At 29.2% G+C, this 24,358-nt stretch overlaps 2 protein-coding genes and 1 long non-coding RNA gene across 12 annotated transcripts in view; 1 reads left to right on the forward strand and 2 right to left on the reverse strand.

Annotated features, from left to right (window-relative positions):
- The window catches only part of LOC106678153 (uncharacterized), a 16,116-nt gene extending 10,249 nt beyond the window's left edge, over nucleotides 1–5,867 (reverse strand). For 2 of the 5 annotated variants that reach the window (XR_010844103.1, XR_010844100.1), the window contains exons 1-3: nucleotides 5,518–5,840; nucleotides 3,972–4,092; nucleotides 1,776–1,935 (exon numbers count right to left, since the gene is read on the reverse strand). This is a non-coding gene — a long non-coding RNA (uncharacterized lncRNA). Of the gene's footprint in view, nucleotides 1–1,775; nucleotides 1,936–3,971; nucleotides 4,093–5,517 lie in introns of all 5 variants that reach the window. The other 3 variants (XR_010844102.1, XR_010844101.1, XR_001342711.2) reach the window with 3 other exon arrangements.
- Nucleotides 955–12,290, forward strand: LOC106678151 (zinc finger protein 260). The gene is made up of 7 exons (XM_014416510.3): nucleotides 955–1,138; nucleotides 1,270–1,419; nucleotides 1,488–1,737; nucleotides 1,812–1,948; nucleotides 3,338–3,637; nucleotides 5,058–5,178; nucleotides 6,589–12,290. Exons 2-7 carry the CDS (start codon nucleotides 1,289–1,291, stop codon nucleotides 6,823–6,825), a joined length of 1,176 nt encoding a protein of 391 aa, XP_014271996.1. The 5' UTR covers nucleotides 955–1,138; nucleotides 1,270–1,288; the 3' UTR covers nucleotides 6,826–12,290.
- Nucleotides 12,291–16,108: 3,818 nt separating this feature from the next.
- The window catches only part of LOC106678155 (KH domain-containing protein akap-1), a 192,855-nt gene continuing 184,605 nt past the window's right edge, over nucleotides 16,109–24,358 (reverse strand). For all 6 annotated transcript variants that reach the window (XM_014416514.3, XM_014416519.2, XM_014416516.2 and 3 more), the window contains exons 6-9: nucleotides 22,822–22,999; nucleotides 20,042–20,251; nucleotides 19,072–19,205; nucleotides 16,109–17,629 (exon numbers count right to left, since the gene is read on the reverse strand). In XM_014416514.3, the coding sequence (XP_014272000.1) occupies nucleotides 17,492–17,629; nucleotides 19,072–19,205; nucleotides 20,042–20,251; nucleotides 22,822–22,999 (660 nt within the window). In that variant the 3' untranslated portion in view covers nucleotides 16,109–17,491. The remainder of the gene's footprint in view (nucleotides 17,630–19,071; nucleotides 19,206–20,041; nucleotides 20,252–22,821; nucleotides 23,000–24,358) is intronic.

The following is a 24,358-nucleotide window of genomic DNA, read 5'->3' on the forward strand; positions in this document are numbered from 1 at the left end:
TAACAAAACCAAATGGGTTTTGTTTTGTTTTTTTTGACTGCCGTCAAAATAGCCCTGACGAAGCCCTGCAACGTGAGGCGAAACTTTGGCTCATTAAAATAGTATAATTCTACTATTTGAGTTTTTTTGACCGCACCCGGACCATATTCCTTTCATCTTTACACACGGTCAATCAATAATCTTCCAAAATATTTTAAAATTACTGCAAACATATATTACGTTTGCAGTAATTTTAAAATATTAACTCTGAAGGGACCAATCAGATCCAGATAGAATGGCAATAAAAGCTAAGACGAACTATTAGATTGATAATACGAGATATTCAGATTTATCATGCAGAGTTAATACTGATGTATCAGCAAGACAATTTTGAAATCATTCAAAATTTGAAGTGGAGGAAGGATGAGACAACGCTTCACTTTATTCTTGCAGGCCAATGGCAAAATAATGGCCAAGCAAGATCTGTTTATTACGAATTCCAAAGAGACATAGCACAAGAATTCTTTTCGATATCTCATTTACAACCGATCTAGTAGTGTAGTCTTACTGATTCAAATCAGTCCGGCTTCAGTTATGACTGCCATTCCGACTGACCGAGTAGGAGTCCCTTTAAAAAAATTTGAACATTCATAAAATCGATTTCTGGATAGTGCTGCTATCTCGTAGCACTTAAAGGTTTCTTAAAGGAGCAGCATTTACGTTACAATTAAATTGACAATTTATATTGATCCGTCTAACATATTGTTATAATAATGATATCATTTTTCGGGCCTTTAATTTTTTGCTAGTTTTAAAAGCATGATAAGATTGGAAAATTAGTAACATAAAATAATAATATTTTTGCAAGATCTAATTCAATTTTTCTAAGAATTATGATATGATATGAATGCAATTTTTCAATTAATATTAATAGTAATATTAAATTTTAAGTAAGGATTAGCCTGTAATTAAATTGAAAGAATGATGTTTTTTAAAAATCATTTATACTCGAATTCTGTTTAAAATACCATGACTTGCCGCCTTGTTTATAGTTAGTAAATGATTGGGCCGTATCAGATAGAACAAGTATGGCGATGGGAGAACACTAATGTTAGAATTTCGTTCTTAATTATTTAAAGACTAGATTGTCTGAAGAAAGGTAAGGATCGGTTAGTGTTAAAGATGTCATGTCTATTATGTTTCTGTTTTTCTATTAGGTGTATGGTTATATCGTTTTAAATGGGCCTATGGCTTATCAGAGGTGTTTGATAATGTCTTTCTTGTTGTCAGCAATTATAACCACAGGAATATGTCAAAACTGAGAGGAGAGTCCAAAAATATTGGTCAGGGTAAACTTTTTGAAACTAAAGAAAGTCGCCATCCTTGTGTACTTTGTAACACAGTGCTTGACAGTAAAGAGGCTTTACAAGATCATTTTAGGTAAGTTTTGGATTAAAAGAAATTGTTTACGATAAACAATAGTTTTCAACAGGGCTATTCTATTGTAGAAAGCATGCTAACAAAGAAATAGATTTGAAAGGAAGGACTCTTGGGCCTGAAGGTGAGTTGAAACAGACAACAAAGAATGGAGTTTATATCAGAGGTAGCGGATCTCAAGTCAATACGAAGATCAAGTGCGATGTTTGTGGTGAAGAATTTAACTGTAATACAAGGGCAATACAACACAAATTTAGAAAGCATCCTTTTGATGCTGTCAAGCACTATTGTCCTCAGTGCGGGATGCAATTTCCTTTACAAGTAATAATACTTTTCTTATTAACTACCAAAACATTTACCAGATTTGTTTCTTTTTTAATTATTGTTTTTCTTAGGGGCATCGAGATAACCATTTGAAAGAACAGCATGAGTCTGATCATGTGCCAAAGAATCCTTATCCATGTTACCAATGTGGAGCCATATTTTTTAATAAGGCTGCGCATGAATACCATGACAAATCTGCACACCATAGGTTAGTTGTCTTATATTTAAGTAAATTGATCTATTTTCCAATTTATAGCAATTATGAAAGTAAAATAAGGAATATTTGTCAAATGATAGCCAACAAATAGGTTTTAATCTTTGATTATCTATTTACCTTTGTTTAAAAAATCTTATTCATAGTTATTGTTAGTTCGACTGTAAAGTATCAAATATAATAAAATACACTTTTTGTATTTATTATTATAGTTGCCAGATGGTTGATTACTTCCTGTTGCAAATATGACTTTCCTTTATGCGGCATAAATAAATACTTTTTTGCTTATTTATGTTGTTCTTTGCTGACCATACCCCCCGACCAACTTCTCCAATCTATCTAGTAGTTTTATTTGACGTATTGTGCAGCTTAAAAAAAAATTATAATATATCAGTATAAATAATATAAATAAATAAGAAAAGAAGCCTAACCAATAAAGGTTATTATTTTTGAGTTGTCCTAATATACTGCAGTACAACAGCAAACTATGAAATTTGAAAAAAATCACTTTTTGTATTTGAAATTTTTATACTTTCGTGTTTTACTCAAAGAAGCATATTTCCGAGAAAGTCATATTTGCAACAGGAAGTAATCAACCAGTAATCTACGGTCAACTATCTAGACCTTATTAAAAAACTACTAGATAACTTGTTGGTGGCCTAGGCAATAATCAAAATTTCAAGATTGATTGTTGTTGGCTTCCTAAGCAATAACGCAAACTATGAGTTACCTCATCATTAGCAGTCAATGTGCTAAGTTTCAAAAAATCATATATTTTTGATTAATATTATTTTTCAAATAAATTTATACTTTTTTCAGTTATAACCCTTAATATCCACTTATTATGAGCCATATTCTTCTCATCAATTTATAATTTCAGCTGTTTCTTATTAGAACTTTATTATAGGGTTTTTGATGGATGTATTTTTTAAAACAAATAACTACAGTCACCTTGACAATTTTAATCTCAATACATTTTTTCTGTTCTTTTGAAATACTCTTGATAAATTGAAAAAAAAATAATGTCATTTTGTTCTCCTATGTAATTTGAAGTTACAGTAACAACATCTTGCTTGCCAGTACTTTATAATTTGAATTCAGAACTCCCTCACTTTATATAATGATGTTACTCCTTACTACTATCACAATCTTGGTACTATCTTTATTCTAGTTAAATACTTTTAATTAAACCTTCTTTTATTTAAATTTTCTCCTCCCTTTCTCTATATTACTTGAACCCTCGGTAATCTGAACTTTTTCCTTGGCCCCATAAGTTTAAAATCATTGATAATTGACTGTAATTATGGATTTAAACAAAACTATAGTTACTATTAAAAACTAATTAATGATTTAATTGGTTTCAAACTTCTTTTTTTCCTTTAGGGTAGTAACTTTATATAAGCAGATACAGACACCACCTCCTTCCAAAAAGATACGATACAATAATGCCGGAGAACCACAAAGTGTCTACTATTGCCACTTGTGCGGACTTGAATACATCGTGAAATTCAACCTACAGAAACATCTGGAGCGTCAGCATCCCATAGAAGAAAGAGCTATGCAGCCTGCTGAACTGTTCAAATGCAATACTTGTGACGCTCTGTTTTACAACCAAAAAGCTTACCTTAACCACAACAACTATCACAGGCCGAACGATTTGTATGTCACTTCTGAAGAACAGAGGTACCTGTATTTTCATGTGATATTTTAGTACTTATTCCATTTTTTAACAACCCATTTCCTTTATTTATTTTACTGTTTTATATTATCTGACGTTATTGATCTATTTATATTACATTAACACCTAAGGTGATTTGTTGTTATCACTTACGGTGCAGGTTTATATTCCTGAAGATATCCATTTTATTACAATGATTGTTTGATTATGGTAAAGATAGTAATATTAAAACCATATTTTCATTCAAAGCCTCATGATTTACAAATTTTGTTGATAATATAATTATAAATTAATTTTTCAAAAACAATAAATACACTTTAAAATTTTATAAAGTCGAACCTCAATATAATGAATTCTCTGAATTCCATTTGAACTATCCATAGCATTAACTGGAAAATCTACCTCTATATCAGTGATTTTCAACCTGTGGTCTGTGGGCCGTGAGGGCCTTGGGAGCGGTCTGCAAAAGAGATTATAGAAGAACATATTTTGTGAGAATTTATTGTTTAATTTTCCTGATATGTGATAGGGTAGTTGAAAGATTTTACCAGGAAAATACACTATAAAAGTGTCATACTCTTTTAAAACCTAACTTTGAAACATTTTGCTGGATACTCTTCTTTTACCCTAAGTTGGGGTGAAGATTATATGAATATGGTTCAATTTTTTGCTTACTGGCCTGCAGATTTCTATGGGTTGGCAGGTATCCTCTCAATAATGAATAGAGTATGTAAACCAACTTAAATATCACAAATTTAAAATCATCTCTTAATACAATAATTATCTTTTTATGATGAATATTTGCAACAGTAACTTCTATTTGGTGGATAAGTGATGAATTATGCCCTCTACATGCCTACTTCAGTATGATAAATAATCTTGTCTTGATATGTATCATTGTGAGCCTTTTCTCTACCCTCCTCACACTTCTCGTCAGTAGTGTTCAATCAGTTTCGTCTATTGGTATGTCCTAATGCAATAAGTTTTGTTTATAATTGAAGTTTGTTGTTGGTATCATATAGTATTGATACTTGGAAGCTATGTGCACTGGGGGTAGAGGTTAAACATAATTAACTGATTAATTTGATTAAATTAATCAAAATTGTTGAAGACAACCCACAAAGATAAAAACTAAAACTTCAGATATCAGTATTTCAATGAGTGCATTAGCTATAATATTAATACGTTCTGAGTTTGGTGAAGGATTTGGGTGAATGAACTGGTTGAAACAATCAAATAAGATGCTGGCGCAACCTTTTTGTAGCCATTATGGATTGGCAAAAAAGGCCTGCTTGCAGGACCAGTTTTGGCTAATTAAGATGAACAATATTTGAATTTAACTAGTAGTCGTGAAGTGGGCCAACATATTTGTTAATGTTTTAATACCTGAGAAGTCATGTAACAGATAACTATATTTTCTTTTAGGTTACAAACAGTGACTCGTGTAGATCAAGACTTTGATATCCGAAGAGTTCAGCCAGCAGCAGAGAGATATATTCCGAGATTCAGGCGTAGGAGAATATCTGTGACGCCGAGCAGTAAGTTTGTAAGTAGATCAATATATTTCTTCAATTTTTTTTTTTTTATACAGTAGGTTGTACAAAGTTTGAAAAACACAAATTTCAAAATATATCTCAATAAGATCAGTTTTTTGCTGCAATTACATTTGATTTTTAACTTAGTAATCTTTTTCCATTATTTGGCCATTAGACACTCTGTAGGGGTTTTACTGTAGTACAATAAATCCAAACTTTGGTAATCCAAAATTTTGAAACTGAAATTAGAGTAAACTCTGTGGAGTCTTAAGATTAGAGTAAAACAGAGTTATTCAAAAATATATTTTTTTAAATTTTAAGTTAGTCAACATAATGAAATAATTACTTACCGACATTTTCAATCTCATAATGTCTAAAATGTTATAATCATATAACTTGGCTTGCAATGAACATGCACATCATTTTCATTTGCTTCCTCACATCCATTGATATTATCTTAGAGATATGTGGTATTTCTCATACTTGTCCAACACAACTTTGAACTTCTGTACTTGGCTGGATTCTGCTCTCTTATTACCAATTCTGTAATATTATATGGGCCATTTTTATAGTAGGTGTAAATCTGACTGTAACTATTTAATAAATTGTGATAAAATTATCAGAAAAATCTAAAATTACTTTTTGACCTTTCTTATTAAATTTTAGATGTCAGTCACACATGAATATTTTTATAAAATAATAATTAAAGAAAATTCTCAATAAACACATGACATTGATGTATTAGTTTACTAGGTTAATCTATTAATAAACAAGTATTGTGAGAAAACAACAGTAATATGTACCTTTTTTTTTTTTTATTGATTTCCATATATTTCCCAGTTATCCTTACTTATTTGAAATTGACAACTTTTTTAAGTATTCCTGAAATAGTGTTCATTTAGGAACAAATGACAATTCTCATTTTTCTCTTATATTGCTTTCTTATTTCTTAACTAACTATTTACATTTAAAAAATTGAACCACATATCATTCCCTAAATAGATTAATTAAAAACTAAATCTTTAAATATCTTACCTATTGATATAGGCATTACAATGAAAACATTAAAAATACATGTTAGTTTCGCAGATAAGTTAATTAAATAATGCTGTGAGGTTCAGATTTGTAATTTATTTCTAAGAATTGAAATGTTTGGTCTGTACAAGGTTAAGAAATGATCTTTTGACATTTAAAACTTGACTTTTCTAAAGTCTTAGTCATTTAATCAATTCATTAAATAATGTCGAATGTATAAAAAATTATAGGTTATGGAGATATTTCTTCTCATTATGATATTATGAAAAGGGGTAGTACTCTTAAGTCAGCATTAGGCAATTTCTGAAAAAATAGCCTATACATAACATTATATATTAGGCCATAAAAAAAATTATTAAACTTGTTTTGATTTTTTTTTTTTTTAGATAGTTAATAAGACTAGTAAGGAAAAAGAGGATGAAGAAATGTCACCTCCTCCAAATTCCGACTCTGATTCAGATCAAGAAGATGGTTCGGTAAAAAATGAGACAAATTATGAAAAAAAAGAAGTTACCTCGAATTCCAAAGAAATTGAACGAACTTCACAGGAAGTCGATGATAAACAGAACGCAAATGAAATGCCAGAAATTAAAAAAGAAAATTCTGTTCAAAGGGTCCTGTGAATACCCAAATTCTAGTCAGTCGAATTGTATCCGGTTGTGAGGAGAATTTCGTTTATTTATTAATTAATTTATTCTTTATTAAGATCTGTTATTTAAACATCTTGGTGAATAGTTTATGAAAAGCTTTATTTAATATTTTTGTTGAAGCTAAAATTCCAAAAAAAAATACTTCATTTTCATTGGATATTTCAAATACCTGTATATATAGATACAGTTACCTTCTAAAGAGATAAATTTATTGGAAAAAAGCATAAACACTTTGTTATACTTATAACATAATAACAGGAATTTATTTAAAAAAAGTGAAATTATTTATTATTTTATTTGAGAGTCTATGTGATAGATTATTTATAATGACACCAAATATTTGTTTTATTTTTAATGTTTTTTTTTTGTTATTCTATTATTATTGATGGTACTGTAATATTTTGTATAAACCAAAAATTAGTTTTTAATGCGTTTAGGATAGGAAGGAGATGTTTGATAGATTATATTTATTGCACAAGCTTTGAATTAACTGCATAAAACGTAGTAATTTTTTTTTCTATTTATAATTGTCATACTGGCCAATGAGAATGTTAAATAAAAATTGTTATTGAACGTCTGAAAGTTATGTAATGTACTTCAGTAATTGAAAAATGCTTTTTAGACCTTCTCTTCGGTCTGAATTTTACATTACTACGTGTGGACAGGTTTCTTTAATACTTCTACAATGGCTGGTATCGGTGTTGAACATTTTTAGAATGTTTTTTTATTATTTTATACTTACTTATTTATGGAATAAGTATTTATTGGAGAATTAATTGAGTACTAAGAGGAAGTATTGCAATCGTGAAAAATCTTGAATTATTACGATGGAAATACATGTTTTGAGGTCTGTTGAGTCTAAATAACTGATGTCACTGGACTGGGCAACAACTGAAAGGACTATTATTTTCTTGCCTTATTGAGTGTGCTGCAACTCCTTAAAGCACACGCCACGATTATGAACACTAACAGCTTATCTAACTTGTGACAGGCTATTTTATTGGTTGAAAAAAAAGGCCGAAATTCTACTAGTATGATGATGCTATGACCTTTGATGGTATCAATCATAGGAGTAGGGGACCCGTGGTTCGTAGTATCCTGAACTCATAGTGTAAAGATGGCAACTGATTGTACTGGAATCAAATTAAAATTTAAAAATTTGGAGAAAAACTTTAGTTTTATTTATTTGTCATCGATTTTTTTTTTAAATGTATTGGAAAGTTGTCCTATTATCTTAATATTTCCTAAAAAATGTTTGTATATTAATATAAAATCTATTAATGATTGGTCAGTATGGCAAAATAACATTGTGTGTTAAAATATGTTTTGTGCCATAAATTTTGTTGCCTAATGATTATTGTGCAATTATTATGTACAGGCGCAATGTATTATATATTCTAGTCATTACTGGTCTATCTACATATTGTACTATTTGAGAGTACACATATATTTAGGATAACAGAATAAAATTAATCGTTTATAGTCAATGTTTAGAATGCCTGATATCACGAAAATATACTTTGAAATTGCCGCAAAGGCATCTATCTTATAAACAAATATTTATTATATTTATATAATTTTATATACCACATTTAAAGATTTTTATATGCTTTTATTATTTTTAAATGAGAGTTAATCAGTTTCACAAGGTATCTGTTTGAATTAGGAAGTCATGGTATTGAAACCTGAATTTAGGTTTTCAGGAGTTAAGAACTCAGTACTCCAAATGCTATCATGGTGGCTTTATTTCTTTTGAGAGATGCCACTGGTTTTTAAAATTCTTCATTATGTTTTACGTTTCTTTTTCTAATATATATATTTTTTTTAATGTTTCAAAAATTTTAATAACCATTAAGTTGACATAATACTCAAAGATTTATCACACCCTCTCATACTAAGGTGGGATATTAGTTAGTAAAAAAAAAATTCAATAATTATGTCAGTACATTAATCCATTAATGGTAATAATTGAGAAAATGTGCAATATCAATTTTATCAAATTCCTCCCTCTACTTTTGCATATAATTGTATATTATTTTCCATGACATGATTATATTTTTTAAAAAAACAGCTTTTTCCATAGTAGATAGTATTCATTGGCCTTGAAATTTAGGTTTATTTATAATTATTTAATTTATATATAATTATTTAACCAATAAAAATAAAGTTTTATATTTTAATTAGTAAAAAGAGGACCAAGGTTCAAGCTCGGTACTGAACAGCTAAAGTTTTTTGTTTTTAATGTTTCAGTCCTAACCCACTTTAATTTATATAATTATTTAATTAATGAGTGTCATATGATTCATATAGCATTATGATGAATAAGGTGGGCATGTAAAGTTTTTGGGCTTAGTTACGAACATTTTGCTAAAAATCATAAAAAACACTGACCTCAGTTCTAGAGGTATCCCGAAGCATTTTGGCAGGATTGTGTCAGGACTGATTTTCTGGATTTGGGTTTAGACAGGCGTCACTGCACAGATTTATGTAGACAGCAATTGGTGGTACTTGCATCGAACCTCGGGTTCACTAAGCCTTGATTATTATGAACGGTTCTTCTCGCTATTGTGGGTTGAGTATCTGAGGTGGGGGACCTAGAAGTCCAACCACCTTCACATTTGTATTTATTTTTCCTTTGATTCAAATATTTAAAAATTTTCTGACAATACATGCTGTGTCTAAGAGAACTGACTGTTGAGCCTCACTTAGCACATCTTTGGGCACCCCCGAACCATTCATGCCTGCCACTGTTGATTTTGGTATGAGATATTTTAATGGAGTAGTGGTAACACCTCCGATTTATATATTTCTTTCAATTCTATCACCAATTCTTGGTATTTCCTCAGTTTTTCTCCCACAGTGGAGCTTATATTATTATCATTGAGGATCCCAACATCAATAAGTTTCGCTTAATTTTCTCTTAGATCTATAAGGAGGATGTCTGGCTTATTATGGCGTACTGTATGGTCTATAATAATTGATTCATCCCAGTATAGCCTGAGAGAACCTTTTTGTAGGAGTCTATTTGGGTGGTACTTGTAATATAGGCTCTTATCTTCAATTCAGTTGTACTTAATCGCCAGGGCCTGATGTAAAATTTAGGCCATATTTTTGTGCCTCTGTAGATATTCAGTACCAGCCAGCACTCCACATCCACCAGTGATATGCTGGATTGATTCGAGCGTTACTGATTATAATCAACACTTATCCGGTGTTGTCGCGCCTTTTAGCACATGTTTTCTTTATGATCTGGTAGCAATCACTTGATCTTGAATAGCAAACACAAATCCCTCTGTCTCGGAGAATAGCCTTCCAGATTTTAACCATTCAACTGATCTTTCTTTGTCTATGGAGGCTTTGTTAATTTGGCTGTAGAATCCCCCATGCAGAGACTTGCTTTTCCATTCTGCCAGTCGTTCATTTTGACACGATTGTTGATTCAACACCTTTGCTTAGATTAAGTGCAGTTAAACCAGAGTCCATCCTTGAAATGACGAGATAAACCCCTGTTGTTGCTATAACTTAGAGTAGGTATAGCCCAGGTGTTGATGGCCTTGATTTTTTGCTTCCCAGTTAGTTGGGTTTTGAACACTTCTTGTAACCTAATTTTATTATTATTATTATTATCATCATTTACACTCTTTCTTTTTTGCTTTAGACTTCTACTACAGTCCTGTACAATCCTAGGGTGAAAATATCATATTTCATTTCACAGGCTGTTAAAAAATAAATATTCTTAGGTGGGAATTGAACACATAGTGTTCCAAACCATACACTCAGAGACCCTCACCCCCGCATGCTCGGTCATCAAGTCATTTATACTATTAAAAATTTGTTTTTCAAAAAGATGTTCTTAGTATAAAAATGTTAATATTTACATTTCTGTTTAAATAAATTGTCTTCTATATAATTATTTGAACTAATCTGGCTGTACTGTGTCCTTTCTATTTAAGACTGAATTGTTATTTTTTGTCCACACTTTCAATCCCGAAAATTATAATATGGCTAAAAAATTGATAATATTATCAATATATAATTAATTAAAATTTTGTGACCTTTATAATTTCTAAAATCAAATTAGTCCAGGTGCAAAAACTGAACTTGTAAATAGAGATTCAGTATCAACCAACATATTCAAAATCTTGATTTTTTTTCTAAACATTTTGAAATTTTCTTTTAATGCTATTTTGCGAATGTAATGTCTGAGCAGTCAAAGTTCACATGTATAAATACCAAATTTATTTTAGTTAGCATGAAATATTCCTGGCCTTAAAGTACTGATAAAAAACAAATAAATAAAAACTATAGATTAATTTATTAATATTTATAATTCTTGCTATGTCTATTAATGGATTAATGACTTGGAAGTGAAATATTGATCAAAATCAGCTATTATCAACCCTAATTAAGAGTTTTCTTCTCCATGTTTTACCCAACTAGTCATTCTTCTGATATTTAGTGTTAGGGGGCAGATGGGTGGGAAAAAATTTCATTGATTGGCATGGACTAAGCATAACAATTTATATTTATACTTGGATAAATTACCTTAACAATTTTTTTTTATAACTATGGGGTATATTGGGAAAAATTATTTGACTGTTAATGACGACATAATAAATAAATAAATAAAGACTTCTTAATTATATTCTTACAAAGTAGTTTAATATTTACTGAGATTTTGAAAAATAACTCCATATGAACAAATATTTTATCTATAACTATATTTATAGTGTATGTAAGAAAAAGTGTTTTTGTAAGTGATAATATTTAAAGAGAATTCATAGACTGTGGTGAATCAAGAGGATTTTGTATGAACATATCTTGTAAGATGGAAAAGAATTGACTTAATCTTGTGTTTTTTTTTACGATGTGAAAAATATATAATACTCCATTAAACATTTCAATGTGTATCAAGTACTTAAGTCTTTGTTTTGTCCGTAGTTGACAATCCTAGGAGTCCTCTGTGTACCGTTTGACCTCCATTTAATGTAACGTAATGTCATTAATCGTTATTTAGCCTAAAAAATTGATGTTTACTTTGAATAAAATAAATGTGTTGAACTGTTGTGTACTAGGGTTCCTCTGTCTACTGATGGGCCTTCATAAAATATAACATGTCATTAATCATTATTTAACCTAAAAAATTGGTGTTTTCTTTGAATAAAATAAATGTGTTGAACTGTTGTTTCCTAGGATTCCTCTGTGTACCATTGAACCTCCATGAAATATAACATAATGCCATTGATTGCTATTTAGCCTAAAAAATTGATGGTTTATTTGAATAATATAAATTTGTTGAACCGTCATTCTCTAGGATTCCTGTGGGTACCATTGAACCTTCATTAAATATAATATAATGTCATTAACTGTTATTTAGCCTAAAAAATTGATGTTTTATCAATGTTTTCTTTGAATAAAATAAATGTGTTGAACTGTCATTTCTTCTTATTTCTTTCCTACATTCATATTAATTTTTAAGTTTCAATTTTCTTTTGATCAAGTCTGGCACCCAGGACTGCTATACAAGATCCGTAAATTCCTACCCCCTACATATTATCTCATTATCCGTTCTTATCTCTCTGACAGGTTATTTCAAGTAAATCACAACTGCACTTATTCATCCCCGTTTCCTCAGTCTGCTGGTGTACCTCAGGGTAGTATCCTTAGTCCTATCCTTAATACAGTTTTTACAGCTGACATCCCAATCCATCCTAACACTATTCTCACCATGTATGCCGATGACACATGCCTATTGTCAGTGAATAATGATCAATCCTACCATTGTATCCCAAACTCTCCAATCCCACATCACCACCCTTAAAGGATGGTCCAAAACTGGAGGATTAAAATAAATTCCAATAAATCCTACCAAATCACATTTACCCTTCGTTGTAAACCTTCGTCTTGCCCCACAATATCTTTTAATAATACCCCACTTATTCCTGTTGAACAGATCCGTTACTTAGGACTACATCAGGACAAACGACTGACATGGAATCCTCATACAAGACTGAAAAGACAGGAAACTGCTCGTTGATTCCGACTATTGCCACATTTACTTGACAAACGGTCCAAACTTCTGATCCATTACAAAAGACTGATCTACATGACTGTTATAAGGCCTATCTGGACATATGGAGTTGAGCTATGGGGCTCCGCTAAACCATCAAATTCCTCCTGAATCCAATCCTTACAGTCCAAAATCCTTAATGCTCCTTACTTTGTCACAAATCAAATCATCCATCAGGACCTCAATGTCCCATATGTTGTCGATTTGGCCAGAACCAGATACCAATCCTTCCATGATAAACTTCCCAACTACCCAAACCAACTCGTTTCTAACCTGGCTTCTCCTTCATTACCTAATAATCCTCTTAGGCATCTGAAAAGAAGATGGCCTTGAGATCTTCTCCTTTAGAAATGTTTTTGGAGTTCTCTCAATGGGTAGATTCTCCACATGTTTGTATCATGTTATAATATCACTTACGACAAATTTACTTGATGTATAATATATATGTATACAGTTATAAATAAATTATTTAAAAAAAAGTTTCAATTTTGATGCTTACATTCATAATTTTTTTGGATTTACAGTGACTCTCAAAAAATTTCATATTCATTGCCAATTCATATGCATAATTAGTGTAATGAATCCTATTAATAGCAATTATTTGGCAAATTCATGCCTTCCTAAAATCATAAATGAAAATAAAATTCAAATTGTGTTATAATTTATATTTTTAATTGAATACTTCCTTTTTATATGAACAACTTTATCACAATTTTTTTAGTATGATTTATTTTTAAATATTAAATAATCAAAATGATTGAGGAAAAATCCTTAGGACCACATTGCATGTACATACCCCTTCTTACGAAAAAAAAAACATTTAAATTAAAAGCCCAACTGAGTGCACTGAAAAACAATAGCAGTCTGATTGAGCTCTGACTTTGAAAAAGTGAATCATCGATGAAAGGGAAAGAATTGAAAATCCACATAAAGCTTTTCCGTTCATTAAAAATAAGCTAATTTGAAATTGTTTTCTAACTTAGTTTACAAATACAATATAAAAAATAAGTTCTGTTAAAGTATGAATGATAAAATTACACAGTTAATGGTAGCCTTACTCATCTGACTTCTCAAACAGACAATTATAGCGAGTAGGTTGGTCGATGTACGACATGTCACAATCTCACAAGAGGAGATCATAAAACAAAAAAAGGCAATCTAACACAAGCTCATTTCATAAGCTACAACTCAAGGATTTTGTAAAACACTATTTGAATACAGTCATTTTAATATTAGGGAGATTAACTATAGATTTTTTAGTTATAAATTATTACTTTGAAGTTGATAAGTAATACAGTTATAAATTCTGAATGTGTTCTTAGGGTCGGGTTCAATTCAAGAATAACTTTTTCTTTATTTTATGTCTATTTTTACATATAAAGATACATAATGGAGTTTAAATAAATTGGAAATGAAATGCCTTTAATGACTAAAAACCTTATAAGTTTTATTTGTCATTATCATTCTTATAAATACAGAATAATATTTATTACAAAACAATTAAGGCTTTTTTTAATGGATCTGGTTGCTGCTATGCTAAATCCATTATGTGTAATCGTTTGCTGCAGAACTGAATATAACGAGTGAATTGCATCTACAATTGCGAATATCTAAAAAATTATTCAGTAGTGGCCCCTTTAATCATATATATATTTTTTTTACAACAAACTAAATCTACCATCTTTCAAAATTTGAACTAAATCCGCGATCCCAAGACCTTGCACTCTACTCGTAAGATATGCCCACAAGTTTAAGTATAGTAAACAGTAAAACTATGGTAACCAACCTGTTTTTGGTGAGTAGTTTAACTTAACTTTTTAACTTTGTTAACTAATTAAACATTAAGATAGTTGCGCTAGTTTCCAGAATGATTAATGAATCGTTGAATACTGTTATCAATTACAATAACTGTAATAATTATGGATAAAATATTTGGACTTTTTTTATGACACCATAATGAGTTACCAAAATCATATTATCCGTTTTATATATGTATATATAGTTGACCGTAAAAAGTGATGTATAGGAAGATGGTCAGGGTTGCGGTCAAAGGAGGAATAAATAGTTGTTAACTATTTTTGTTTCTCCTTTGACCGCAACCCTGACCATCTTCCTATATATCCATTTTATAATATACTATTATTTTGTGTTTTTGTAATTTGCATGCCTCCCTTTTAATAGTTGACCACTTCAATTAAATTTGGTGTTGCAATTTTATATGACAATAAATAGATGATATACTCATCAAGACATTATTTGGCTTTTCAGGTTTTTAATTCACAATAGATGATATGGGTAGCATTAATAGAAAAGTATTGGAGAAAATTTGTTGTATACAAAATACTTTTTTATCAATGATTGAGCTAATTCCATAAACTCTTCGTCATCTGGCAAATCATTAACCTCAATCCAATCCATTTTGTTTACCTTGTAAAGAAAGAGAGATAATATAAATATCAATGCTAGAAAGCAGATTGTAGCTGATACTACGGAAGGTTCATTGTATGCTTTACTAATTCAACATGGATTTTTACCTTTGTCTCATCATCACCCTGTGAAGTTTTACTCTAGATTCAAAGTTAAACTATTTTTGTGCAAAAGATTTGAACTGAGATTTCAGAAGCCTGTGGTGGTGCAACAGGTCCTCATTATTTACTACAGTTTCATGAAAATTTTTATAAATTTGCCTTGACTTACATTAGATTAATTCATTTCAATGAAAACCAATTCGTTATATTTAGAAAGTAGAAAAATTGCATTTTTATTGAAAAAGAACTGAAATGCACGAACATCCTTCCTATTGTTGTTATGTTCTTAGTTGTTTTTGTATCTTTTTAGCACTGAAAAATGTGGCGAAATGTCGCACATTAAATAGTTAATAACTATTTGTTCTTTTTTTTACCACAACCTTATACTTTAAAGTTATACGGTCAATTATATATAAGAAATCCACAAACCTTCCTTAAGGTAACAACTTTATTTTAAAATAGAACAAAAAATAAATGATTATGTTTTTTTCTTTGATTGTGATATGTTTTCTTCTAGTTATTAATTGTTGAAGACCGTCTGTTATTATTCATAAATCATTTTAAAAAAACAATAATAAAGACCCATTAACTATAACTATTTTATATTAAATTGATAGGGAGATACAAGAAGGTATATTAAATAAATTCAAGACATAAATGTGGATAATATAACAATATAGAGCTTTATTGATAAAACAATACAAAATCAAATACAATTTACAATATGTTTTAAAGAACAAAAATTTACACCTTCCTACAGAGTTGAGCTATGCAGTTTTTACTTTTTTTTTTTCATTTATTTGTTTGTTTGTAACACAATGGTAAACATAATTCAATAATCCAAAAATAATGTCTGAGCTATCAAAATATATATTTATATCATCATGTAACCAACACTACAATACATCTATCACAAAATATCTATGCCACAAAAAAAAAAAAAGAAAAAATCACCGATAATAAACATGCACACTTATTTCTCACTTTTTTTTAAACCTTATTTAATTCATATTATAAATAAAACTAAACACTTGATAAATCAACAAAATTAATAATTAATCCCAAGACAGAAATAGTTACAGAATTTCAGACTTAAGATATATATATTTTTTTTTATATATGTCATGAGACAAAACGTCGATATATATAATAAACAAAAGGGAGGGGGAGAAAACAAACAGAATATGTACAATAATTAATAATCCCTATTCTAAATAAATTTCTAATAATATATATATGATGACTGTTTTGACTACTTCATTCATATATAGGCTATATAATCCGATATATATAGCTGTGTATATATAAATATATACATCATGAACTTAATTAATAGGAAAATATTGATGCCGTAACCAGAATTTGACACTATTCCAAAATTGATGAAATGCCATCTCCTTTTATAACATGACTCCATAATTTTCAACACAATTAATTGTATGTTAACGAATTACAAATATGTGTTTAAAAGACATAAAACTCAAAGAACATTCACAAATTGTCAACTCTGACCAGGCTAAAAACAACTTATTATACAGAAACACATCTTCTTCATTATATTAAAGAAAAAGTTAATAAAATATACCGAAAAATACCTTAAAATCCAATTCTTATTTACAGCCTCACTTTTAATACAAACAAAATGAAAAAAAAAAAAAAAATTCAAGTCTTTAAATAAAAATATAGGAATGCCATAGACTCTTCGAACTTACAGAAAAGAACTTTGTTATTAAATGGAAGCCCAAATAACTTTTTTTTTTGTCTTTTAAATTAATTTTTTAAAGTTCATTAAATTACTTTTTATATCGGTAAGAGATAATGCTAAATTTAAGCAGGTTTTAAATTCATTAACCTGCAACAAAATTAATGTGACAACTTCAAAAGATCAGGTCAATTTTTATATAAATTAACTAATTTGACCACATTAATAAATTGAACATAAAAAATAGAAGACAAACCAAAACGACAGATAATATAAAGGCTTTGGCACCCTGATCTGAGTTGAAACGAGGAGATGAGATATATAAAATGCGCATGCTTATTATTCTGTATCCCTTTCACTCTTAGTCGCTTCTTCATCAGTTCGACCACCATCTTCGCTGGTCGTACCACAACAGCTACCCTGTTCAGCAATTACACCGTATCCATTCACGACAAGCTGCTCATTTATTAATACCACCTGAAAAAAACATATTTGTGTCAATAATAATTCTTTTAATATAGAAACTACACAAACTTCTTAATTGGTGTACTAGAAAAAAAAATTTTCAAATTGTACACAAATATATTCCTCTGTTGCCAAGACCAAGTGTAATACATTAAAACATGAATCCCTTTATTTTGGTTGAAGTAAACAGTACTTGGAAAAACATTTGGCACTTCATGTTACAGAAAGATGCCATATTCCCATTTGAGATGTTTTTAATTTTTGGCATGACTTTTTGTACTAGATAAGTTTAATGAAATGCAAGCAATAAAAAAATAAACGGCAAATTATTAAAACAAAGCTGCATATTTGAACTTGTTATTTAATCTTGACAGTTTTTCTTGAATCTCTTGTAGTAAATTTTTTTTTTTTCCTAAATTGAAATAAGTTTGTTGATATAACAGTGGTAAATCTGTTAGATAAGGGGGATTATTGATAATATATTCCAACAAGTTTTGAACATTCAATACAGTTATGTTCCACAGATGCCCAGTACCATCAAAAACTCCATCGCAAGATGATATGAATTTGACTGTAATCTCTTCAATAAATAATAGAGAGGGAATGCTGATAAGTATGGGCAGATAAGATATTAGTATTAACAGAACATAAAGACTCATTTTTCTGTTTTTGTTTTTTTTTAAATTGAATTTAAAATCTGTTTTCAAGGTTAAAATTTCACCTTTACTCTCAGTCTTCCATATAACATATATTTAAACCTTTGCACTCGGCATCATTTTGAATGTTACCTACTAGCAGCAACTTGATAACAGCTTTTCGTGAAAACAAACACTCTGGAATCGTGATATTATAGAAATTTTGTTCATATGCATTTGTGGACATTCAAGAACACATATTTACCAAAAAAACATAATTTCTTATAATTTTCTATAGTATGGTAAATTCCTTTTTATCAGTTTTCAAATTTTTTTTACTATCTTTCCCCTTCACTAAGTTTCCCTATATCATTCAACCTTTGTTCCACTAATCCTAAACATTGCTTAATGGATTAGAGAAGTGTATAGTTCTTAGTAAATACACTTCACACGTTTTCTTTTGAGGTAAAACCGGTTGATTCATTTATCATGCATCCTGGTATTTTTATCATATATTGATCTGTTTTTGGGCCATTTTATTATAAAACTACAGGAAAACGTGCATTTCTTTTTTTAAAATTTTAATGGAATAAGTTCATTTTCCATAATCACCAATAAACTTTCATGTCCCCTCAGAGGAAACAAGCGAGTAATATGCTAGACTTACGTTGTCCCCTCAGAGGAGATAACAGAGTGCAAAGGGTTAATGAGAAAAGTAACTAATCAAATAACTCTTTACTGAACTGAAGTAAAGAATCTCACTGTTCATCATTTTAAAGTTATCTCACAAAACCATACGTAGTTATTTAAAATAGTTACCTGATTGCCGAAACTTGAGTAAAGGTAGACTAATGGTGATCCATCTAGTGCATAATCGTAGACCTGAGCATGAAGTATTTGGCCGCAAGTGAGGCTATGAACGAACAACCTTGCCTCTTCGGTCCATTCTTCCCCTGTCAACGTTATAATAATATTTAAACAATCAAATAATAAAAAGAAAATACCAACTACAAATTTACACTTAAATATTGACAAATTGGTGAAATTATAAATAACTAGCTGACCCAGTAAAGACTCGCTATTGCTATATTTGAGGATATATATAGATTTAATGAACACAATTGATAAGTTTGATTCATAGTATTTAGTTAAATTAAACCAATATATGCAATGACATTAGTTTTTAGCATCTCAAGAAAGGTTGAAAAAGCAGACATTCAGCTTTGGAACAGTTTTATCACATAGGGATTGGATAAAATAAAGAGGAGTAATGAACAATTATAGGTATAATATAGGTTAATGGAATGAGTGATATTATTTTCTTATTCTTCAGAAAGAGACAAATCGATTGGTATACAATAACCGTAAAAAAAACCTTATACTTTTTGAGCTGCAAACCATAAACGTTTAATTTTGAACATAACTTTTTTTCTATTTGAGGATTCGGGGATCTCATTATCTTTATATTTTCCGATGGTGAAAGAGAACATTTTGAAAACAAAAAAAATAGCACATAAATCAGTTCAGTAATTCAAAAGTTAATTCTGGACATAGATTTGACCATTCCCTTAGTTTTATTAGTTAATTATTGGTTTTTATACAACTTTAGCAAAACTAAATTTGGTTTAGATAAAGGCACATAACATAGTAAATAACATCTTATTAAAAAAATTGTCAACATTTAGTAGTGAGTACGAGTACTATGTGTTTTGTTATTTATGTTTAAAATGCCAAATATAAGAGAAAAAAAATGTAATTAATCTAATACTTTAACTAATCAATACAGTACCTGCGGGTGCAACGTTTGCTAAATAACATTCAACAGCTTGGAATGGTAAGGCTAGCAGGTCTCCACGAATCTGTCGCAAGTCGGTGGCAGGTATTCGGGAATAACCGCCATAGTCCAAGTATTTGACGGTACAATGGAGGCCATCTTCTTCAACTTGAATGATCTGGGCTCTGTACCAACCTTCCATTGCAGGGGCGGCACATACTGCATCTGTGTGTACAATTAAATAACATATAATGGATGAAAAAACTAAATAAAAAGTAAAAGAGGCCATTCTAATAGTTTGGTTGTCTTTAATATTGATTTTTTTTTTACCTCTATGATTCTCAACAAGCTATATACACTCAATTTGAAGTTGTTGTTTTTAAAATATATTTATTTGAAATATACTGTTCAAAACTTACGAAAAAAAAAATTGTCTGAAGATTCTGACACCTAAGATTAAATTATTAAATCCTAGGCAAAGTGTAGATTCCAAATTTTTTTCTACCTGTACTGCTTGAAGTAAAAGGCAATTAATGGTGCCATTACCCTCAAAAATACAGGACTCATTGCTTGAAAGAACATATTAAACTTATTGAATGTTGACTTATTCAACCAAAACCTTTTTCAAGGGCATCATGATACCCGTACAAGAACTGGCTATTGCTGAAATATTTATATCAGAAATTACTAATAGAACTAACAGAACTTGTTGGATTAGTCGTGTGTTCCAAAGGCTATAACATATTCCAATTAATAGAAAACGGGAATGAGTATGGCCATTTGAAATTATTATACCTGATGTAGGTTAGTTATTAAGTTACAAAAACTTAACGACCAGTAGACACAGGGTAGGGCGATGGTGTGAGTATTTTTTTTTTTTTAAATCAAGTGATTATAGTAATTGATTTTAAAGTACCAATAATATGTATAACTTCTTTTAAGTTAAATTATCTAGCAAATTTGTAATATAATTATATAACATGGTCATTTCAATGTGCATAAATAGACCAATTACACCAGAAAATTTAAAAAAAAGTTCTTGAATACAACTCAGATCAATAGAGCTTCTTCCATCTAAATAAATGCTTATTTTGAACAGAAGATAAAACATTATAATTTTGTGTGTACAAAAAAATTACACCTCTAAGTTAATACATAACTAGAGACAAACATTTCTTGAGTTATTATACCTGTATATACTAAGTTAGTTACAAAAACATAACACAACTTTTATATAAACAGTTATATATACAGGACTATTTTAAGACCAATTTTTAAAATGGTATTAACAGCCGTTAAAGATTCTGATATATCAAAAACTTAGAAAAAGTGCTTAAATTAAAAATGGACAATATGATAAAAATATACATGTTTTTCTCTGAATACCTGATGATCATTGCCTGTCTGTATAATTGTAAAAAAAAAAATTAAAAAATAATGATTTTAATGGAAATCAAAAGAGTTTAACAATAGATAGTATAATGAATTGATGTACAACCATATTAACTACAGATTCTATCCCAATATCAAACATCTTTTTCTGCAACTGACCACAATTTATAATGTAATTATATAACAATTTACACAAAAAAATGTTTTTGATTATACTAGCATTCCTGAAAATACTATCATCCAAACAATAACAATAATAAACAAATAACAATAAAAAAAAAAAAAATTAAGAAGATATAAACACAAATTAAACATAACATCATCGATAGGTTATCCATATAACATTTTAGTAAGATCATACATTATTTATTTATAAAACCAATTAATACTTATTTAATTCAAAGTATGAAGAACTGTTACATAATATAGCAGTAAATTGGAAAATTATCAAGAGTTTTTTTACTGAGGTTTTTCCAGTTTTAATATAAGGCAGTAATAGTAATGTATACATGACATTGAATTGAATGTTCCAAAGGCTATAATATATTACCAGTAATGGGAACTGGAAATAAGCAATAAACCATTTGATATTAATATACCTGTGGTAAGTTAGTTATTAAGTCACACAAACTTAAAAACTCGTAGACACAGGACATGGGGATAATATTAACAGAATCCAAAGCTGATAATTATAATGAATTGTAAAAACAATAATCCACAAGAAAACTGTGTTTATGACATACTAGTACATATGTCTGTACTTGAGTTCTGTAGTAAAATATGGTAACTAAATTTGTTTGTGAATCGAAGTTTTTCGCATCACTGACTTTTCTAAGGCTGATTTCATATCATATATTGTTGAAAGAATCTTAAGATTTGTTTCCTTAACAGAAAAATGTTGATACTAAGTTTTGATATGTGTATCCTGTTTGAACTCAATTATTTCTAAAATTTAGTACTTTTTCTTTATATTCTCAAAACATTGTTACTAACAAATATTTTAACTTAGGAAAATTTTTTATTTTGCCAATTACCATGATTTACTATTGGAGGCTTTATTTATGTAAAAATATATTTAACCTATGATGCCATTGTACCAATAGAGATATCTTAGCTACAATAACTCAGTTAAACAAAACTTATAATAGTAAATTTAAAAATTATTTCTATTGTACAAAGTAAATTTCATCTCAAATTAATATTTAACCAGAGCACACCTCACTTGGGAGTTACTCTACCTGCATACTCCAAGTTATGTCACAGAAACATGCCACTACTTCTTTTTTAAAAATTATATGTACAGGATAACTATCCAAAATACAATACTATAATAAAATGATAGCTTATATATTGAACATTTTTTATAGTAAACATGAATAAAAATAAAATATATGGTTACTTACAGTTTACAGGAGCTTCTAAAGCCGGTGCTTCTCCTGAAGTATAGATTTGAGCCATTATTGTGTTTAAAGCAGTTAAGGACGAGTAAGATGGATGGCATGGTTGTTGGAGGAAAAAGTGAGCTGCGCTTATTAGAGATGACAGAACAACATCATTGTTTACACCTTCAACTAACTGTAACTATAAAATAAAAGTTTTTAATTAAAAATAAATATATTTCCTACACTGGTGTTGGGTTATATAGGATAGGATAGTAATTTGAAATAATCATTTAACGATACAACAAAAAATCTCAATTATTTCTAAACACTTTTCTAAAATTTAGTAATTTTTCTTTATATTCTCAACTTTTCCTACAACATCACTAAATAATAATTTAATATACATTTTTTTAAATATATATGGTATAAAAATCAAAGTTAACATAAGTTCTACTGATCACGTTAGTTGATAAAATAAACAGTTCTAAATGAATAATGCATTTTATTTGAGTAAACATATAAATAAATGAAATTAAAACTCAACTGTACTACATGTTGACAGCGGATAACAGGTATAATGTATTAGTGGAATATATCTTGTATTTAGAAGTTGAGTACATTCAGTTCTCACAACAGGAACACAATTATTACTGAACAGTGGGGGGCATTGAAATGGTAGGTAATTATTAGGAAAGAATGAATAATTTAAGAAAAGAAAAAGGAATATAAAGAACTGTAAGTCTTCGAATGACAAAGGAGGATGAAATACATTCATTAAATACTCTGTCACTACTACATTCTGTATCAAAGAAGGGAGATACTGTTGCCCTACGACGAACATTATAAAAGAATGATTTTATAAACTAAGCGTAACAGAAAAAGCCACTTATTAATACTTCACAAGCAACAAACCTATTACATCTACAGTAAGTACAAAGCCTCATTGATAGAAACAAAAGAATTAATATTACAGAGTGTTTATATTAGTATTTTCAAAGCATCAAGATGAATTTTAATTCGTGACCCAAATAATATTTGAGTATTTTGAAAGAAACAAACATGAAATAATGATAAATTTAAATGAGAAAAAAAGATTGCAATTTAAATATAGGAAATACTAGAGGAAGTGATAACTATCTAATAAAATTCAGGAGGCCATGGTGAACCTTAATATAACCTCAAGCAATCATGAGACAAAGCAAAGAAACAAGCAAGTGATGTATATTTAATAATACTAATGCATTATTTTGAACTATTTTCATCATTATTGAAGTATTTTAAAAACTAATCATTTTATGTATGTACATAATCAAATGAAATATATTAATATATGATCTAGAGTACCTGTATACTTGAGTTATATTTCGAGTAAGTGATAAAAATTTAGTAGATTAATTATAATAAGGTTAGTAGCTATTGAAAATTATTGGCTTACTTCAAGAAAAAATTGATCACTAATTTTTGGGATTTGTTTATAGCTTTTAAAATGTGCTAATTTATATTAATGAAAGAAATATGAGTTCTATTTAATGAAGTATTTTAAATCTTGTTAAATTTA

Source organism: Halyomorpha halys, unplaced genomic scaffold (genome assembly GCF_000696795.3).
Source record: "Halyomorpha halys isolate HHAL.00 unplaced genomic scaffold, Hhal_1.1 Scaffold126.1, whole genome shotgun sequence".
NCBI classification, from domain to species: domain Eukaryota; kingdom Metazoa; phylum Arthropoda; class Insecta; order Hemiptera; family Pentatomidae; genus Halyomorpha; species Halyomorpha halys.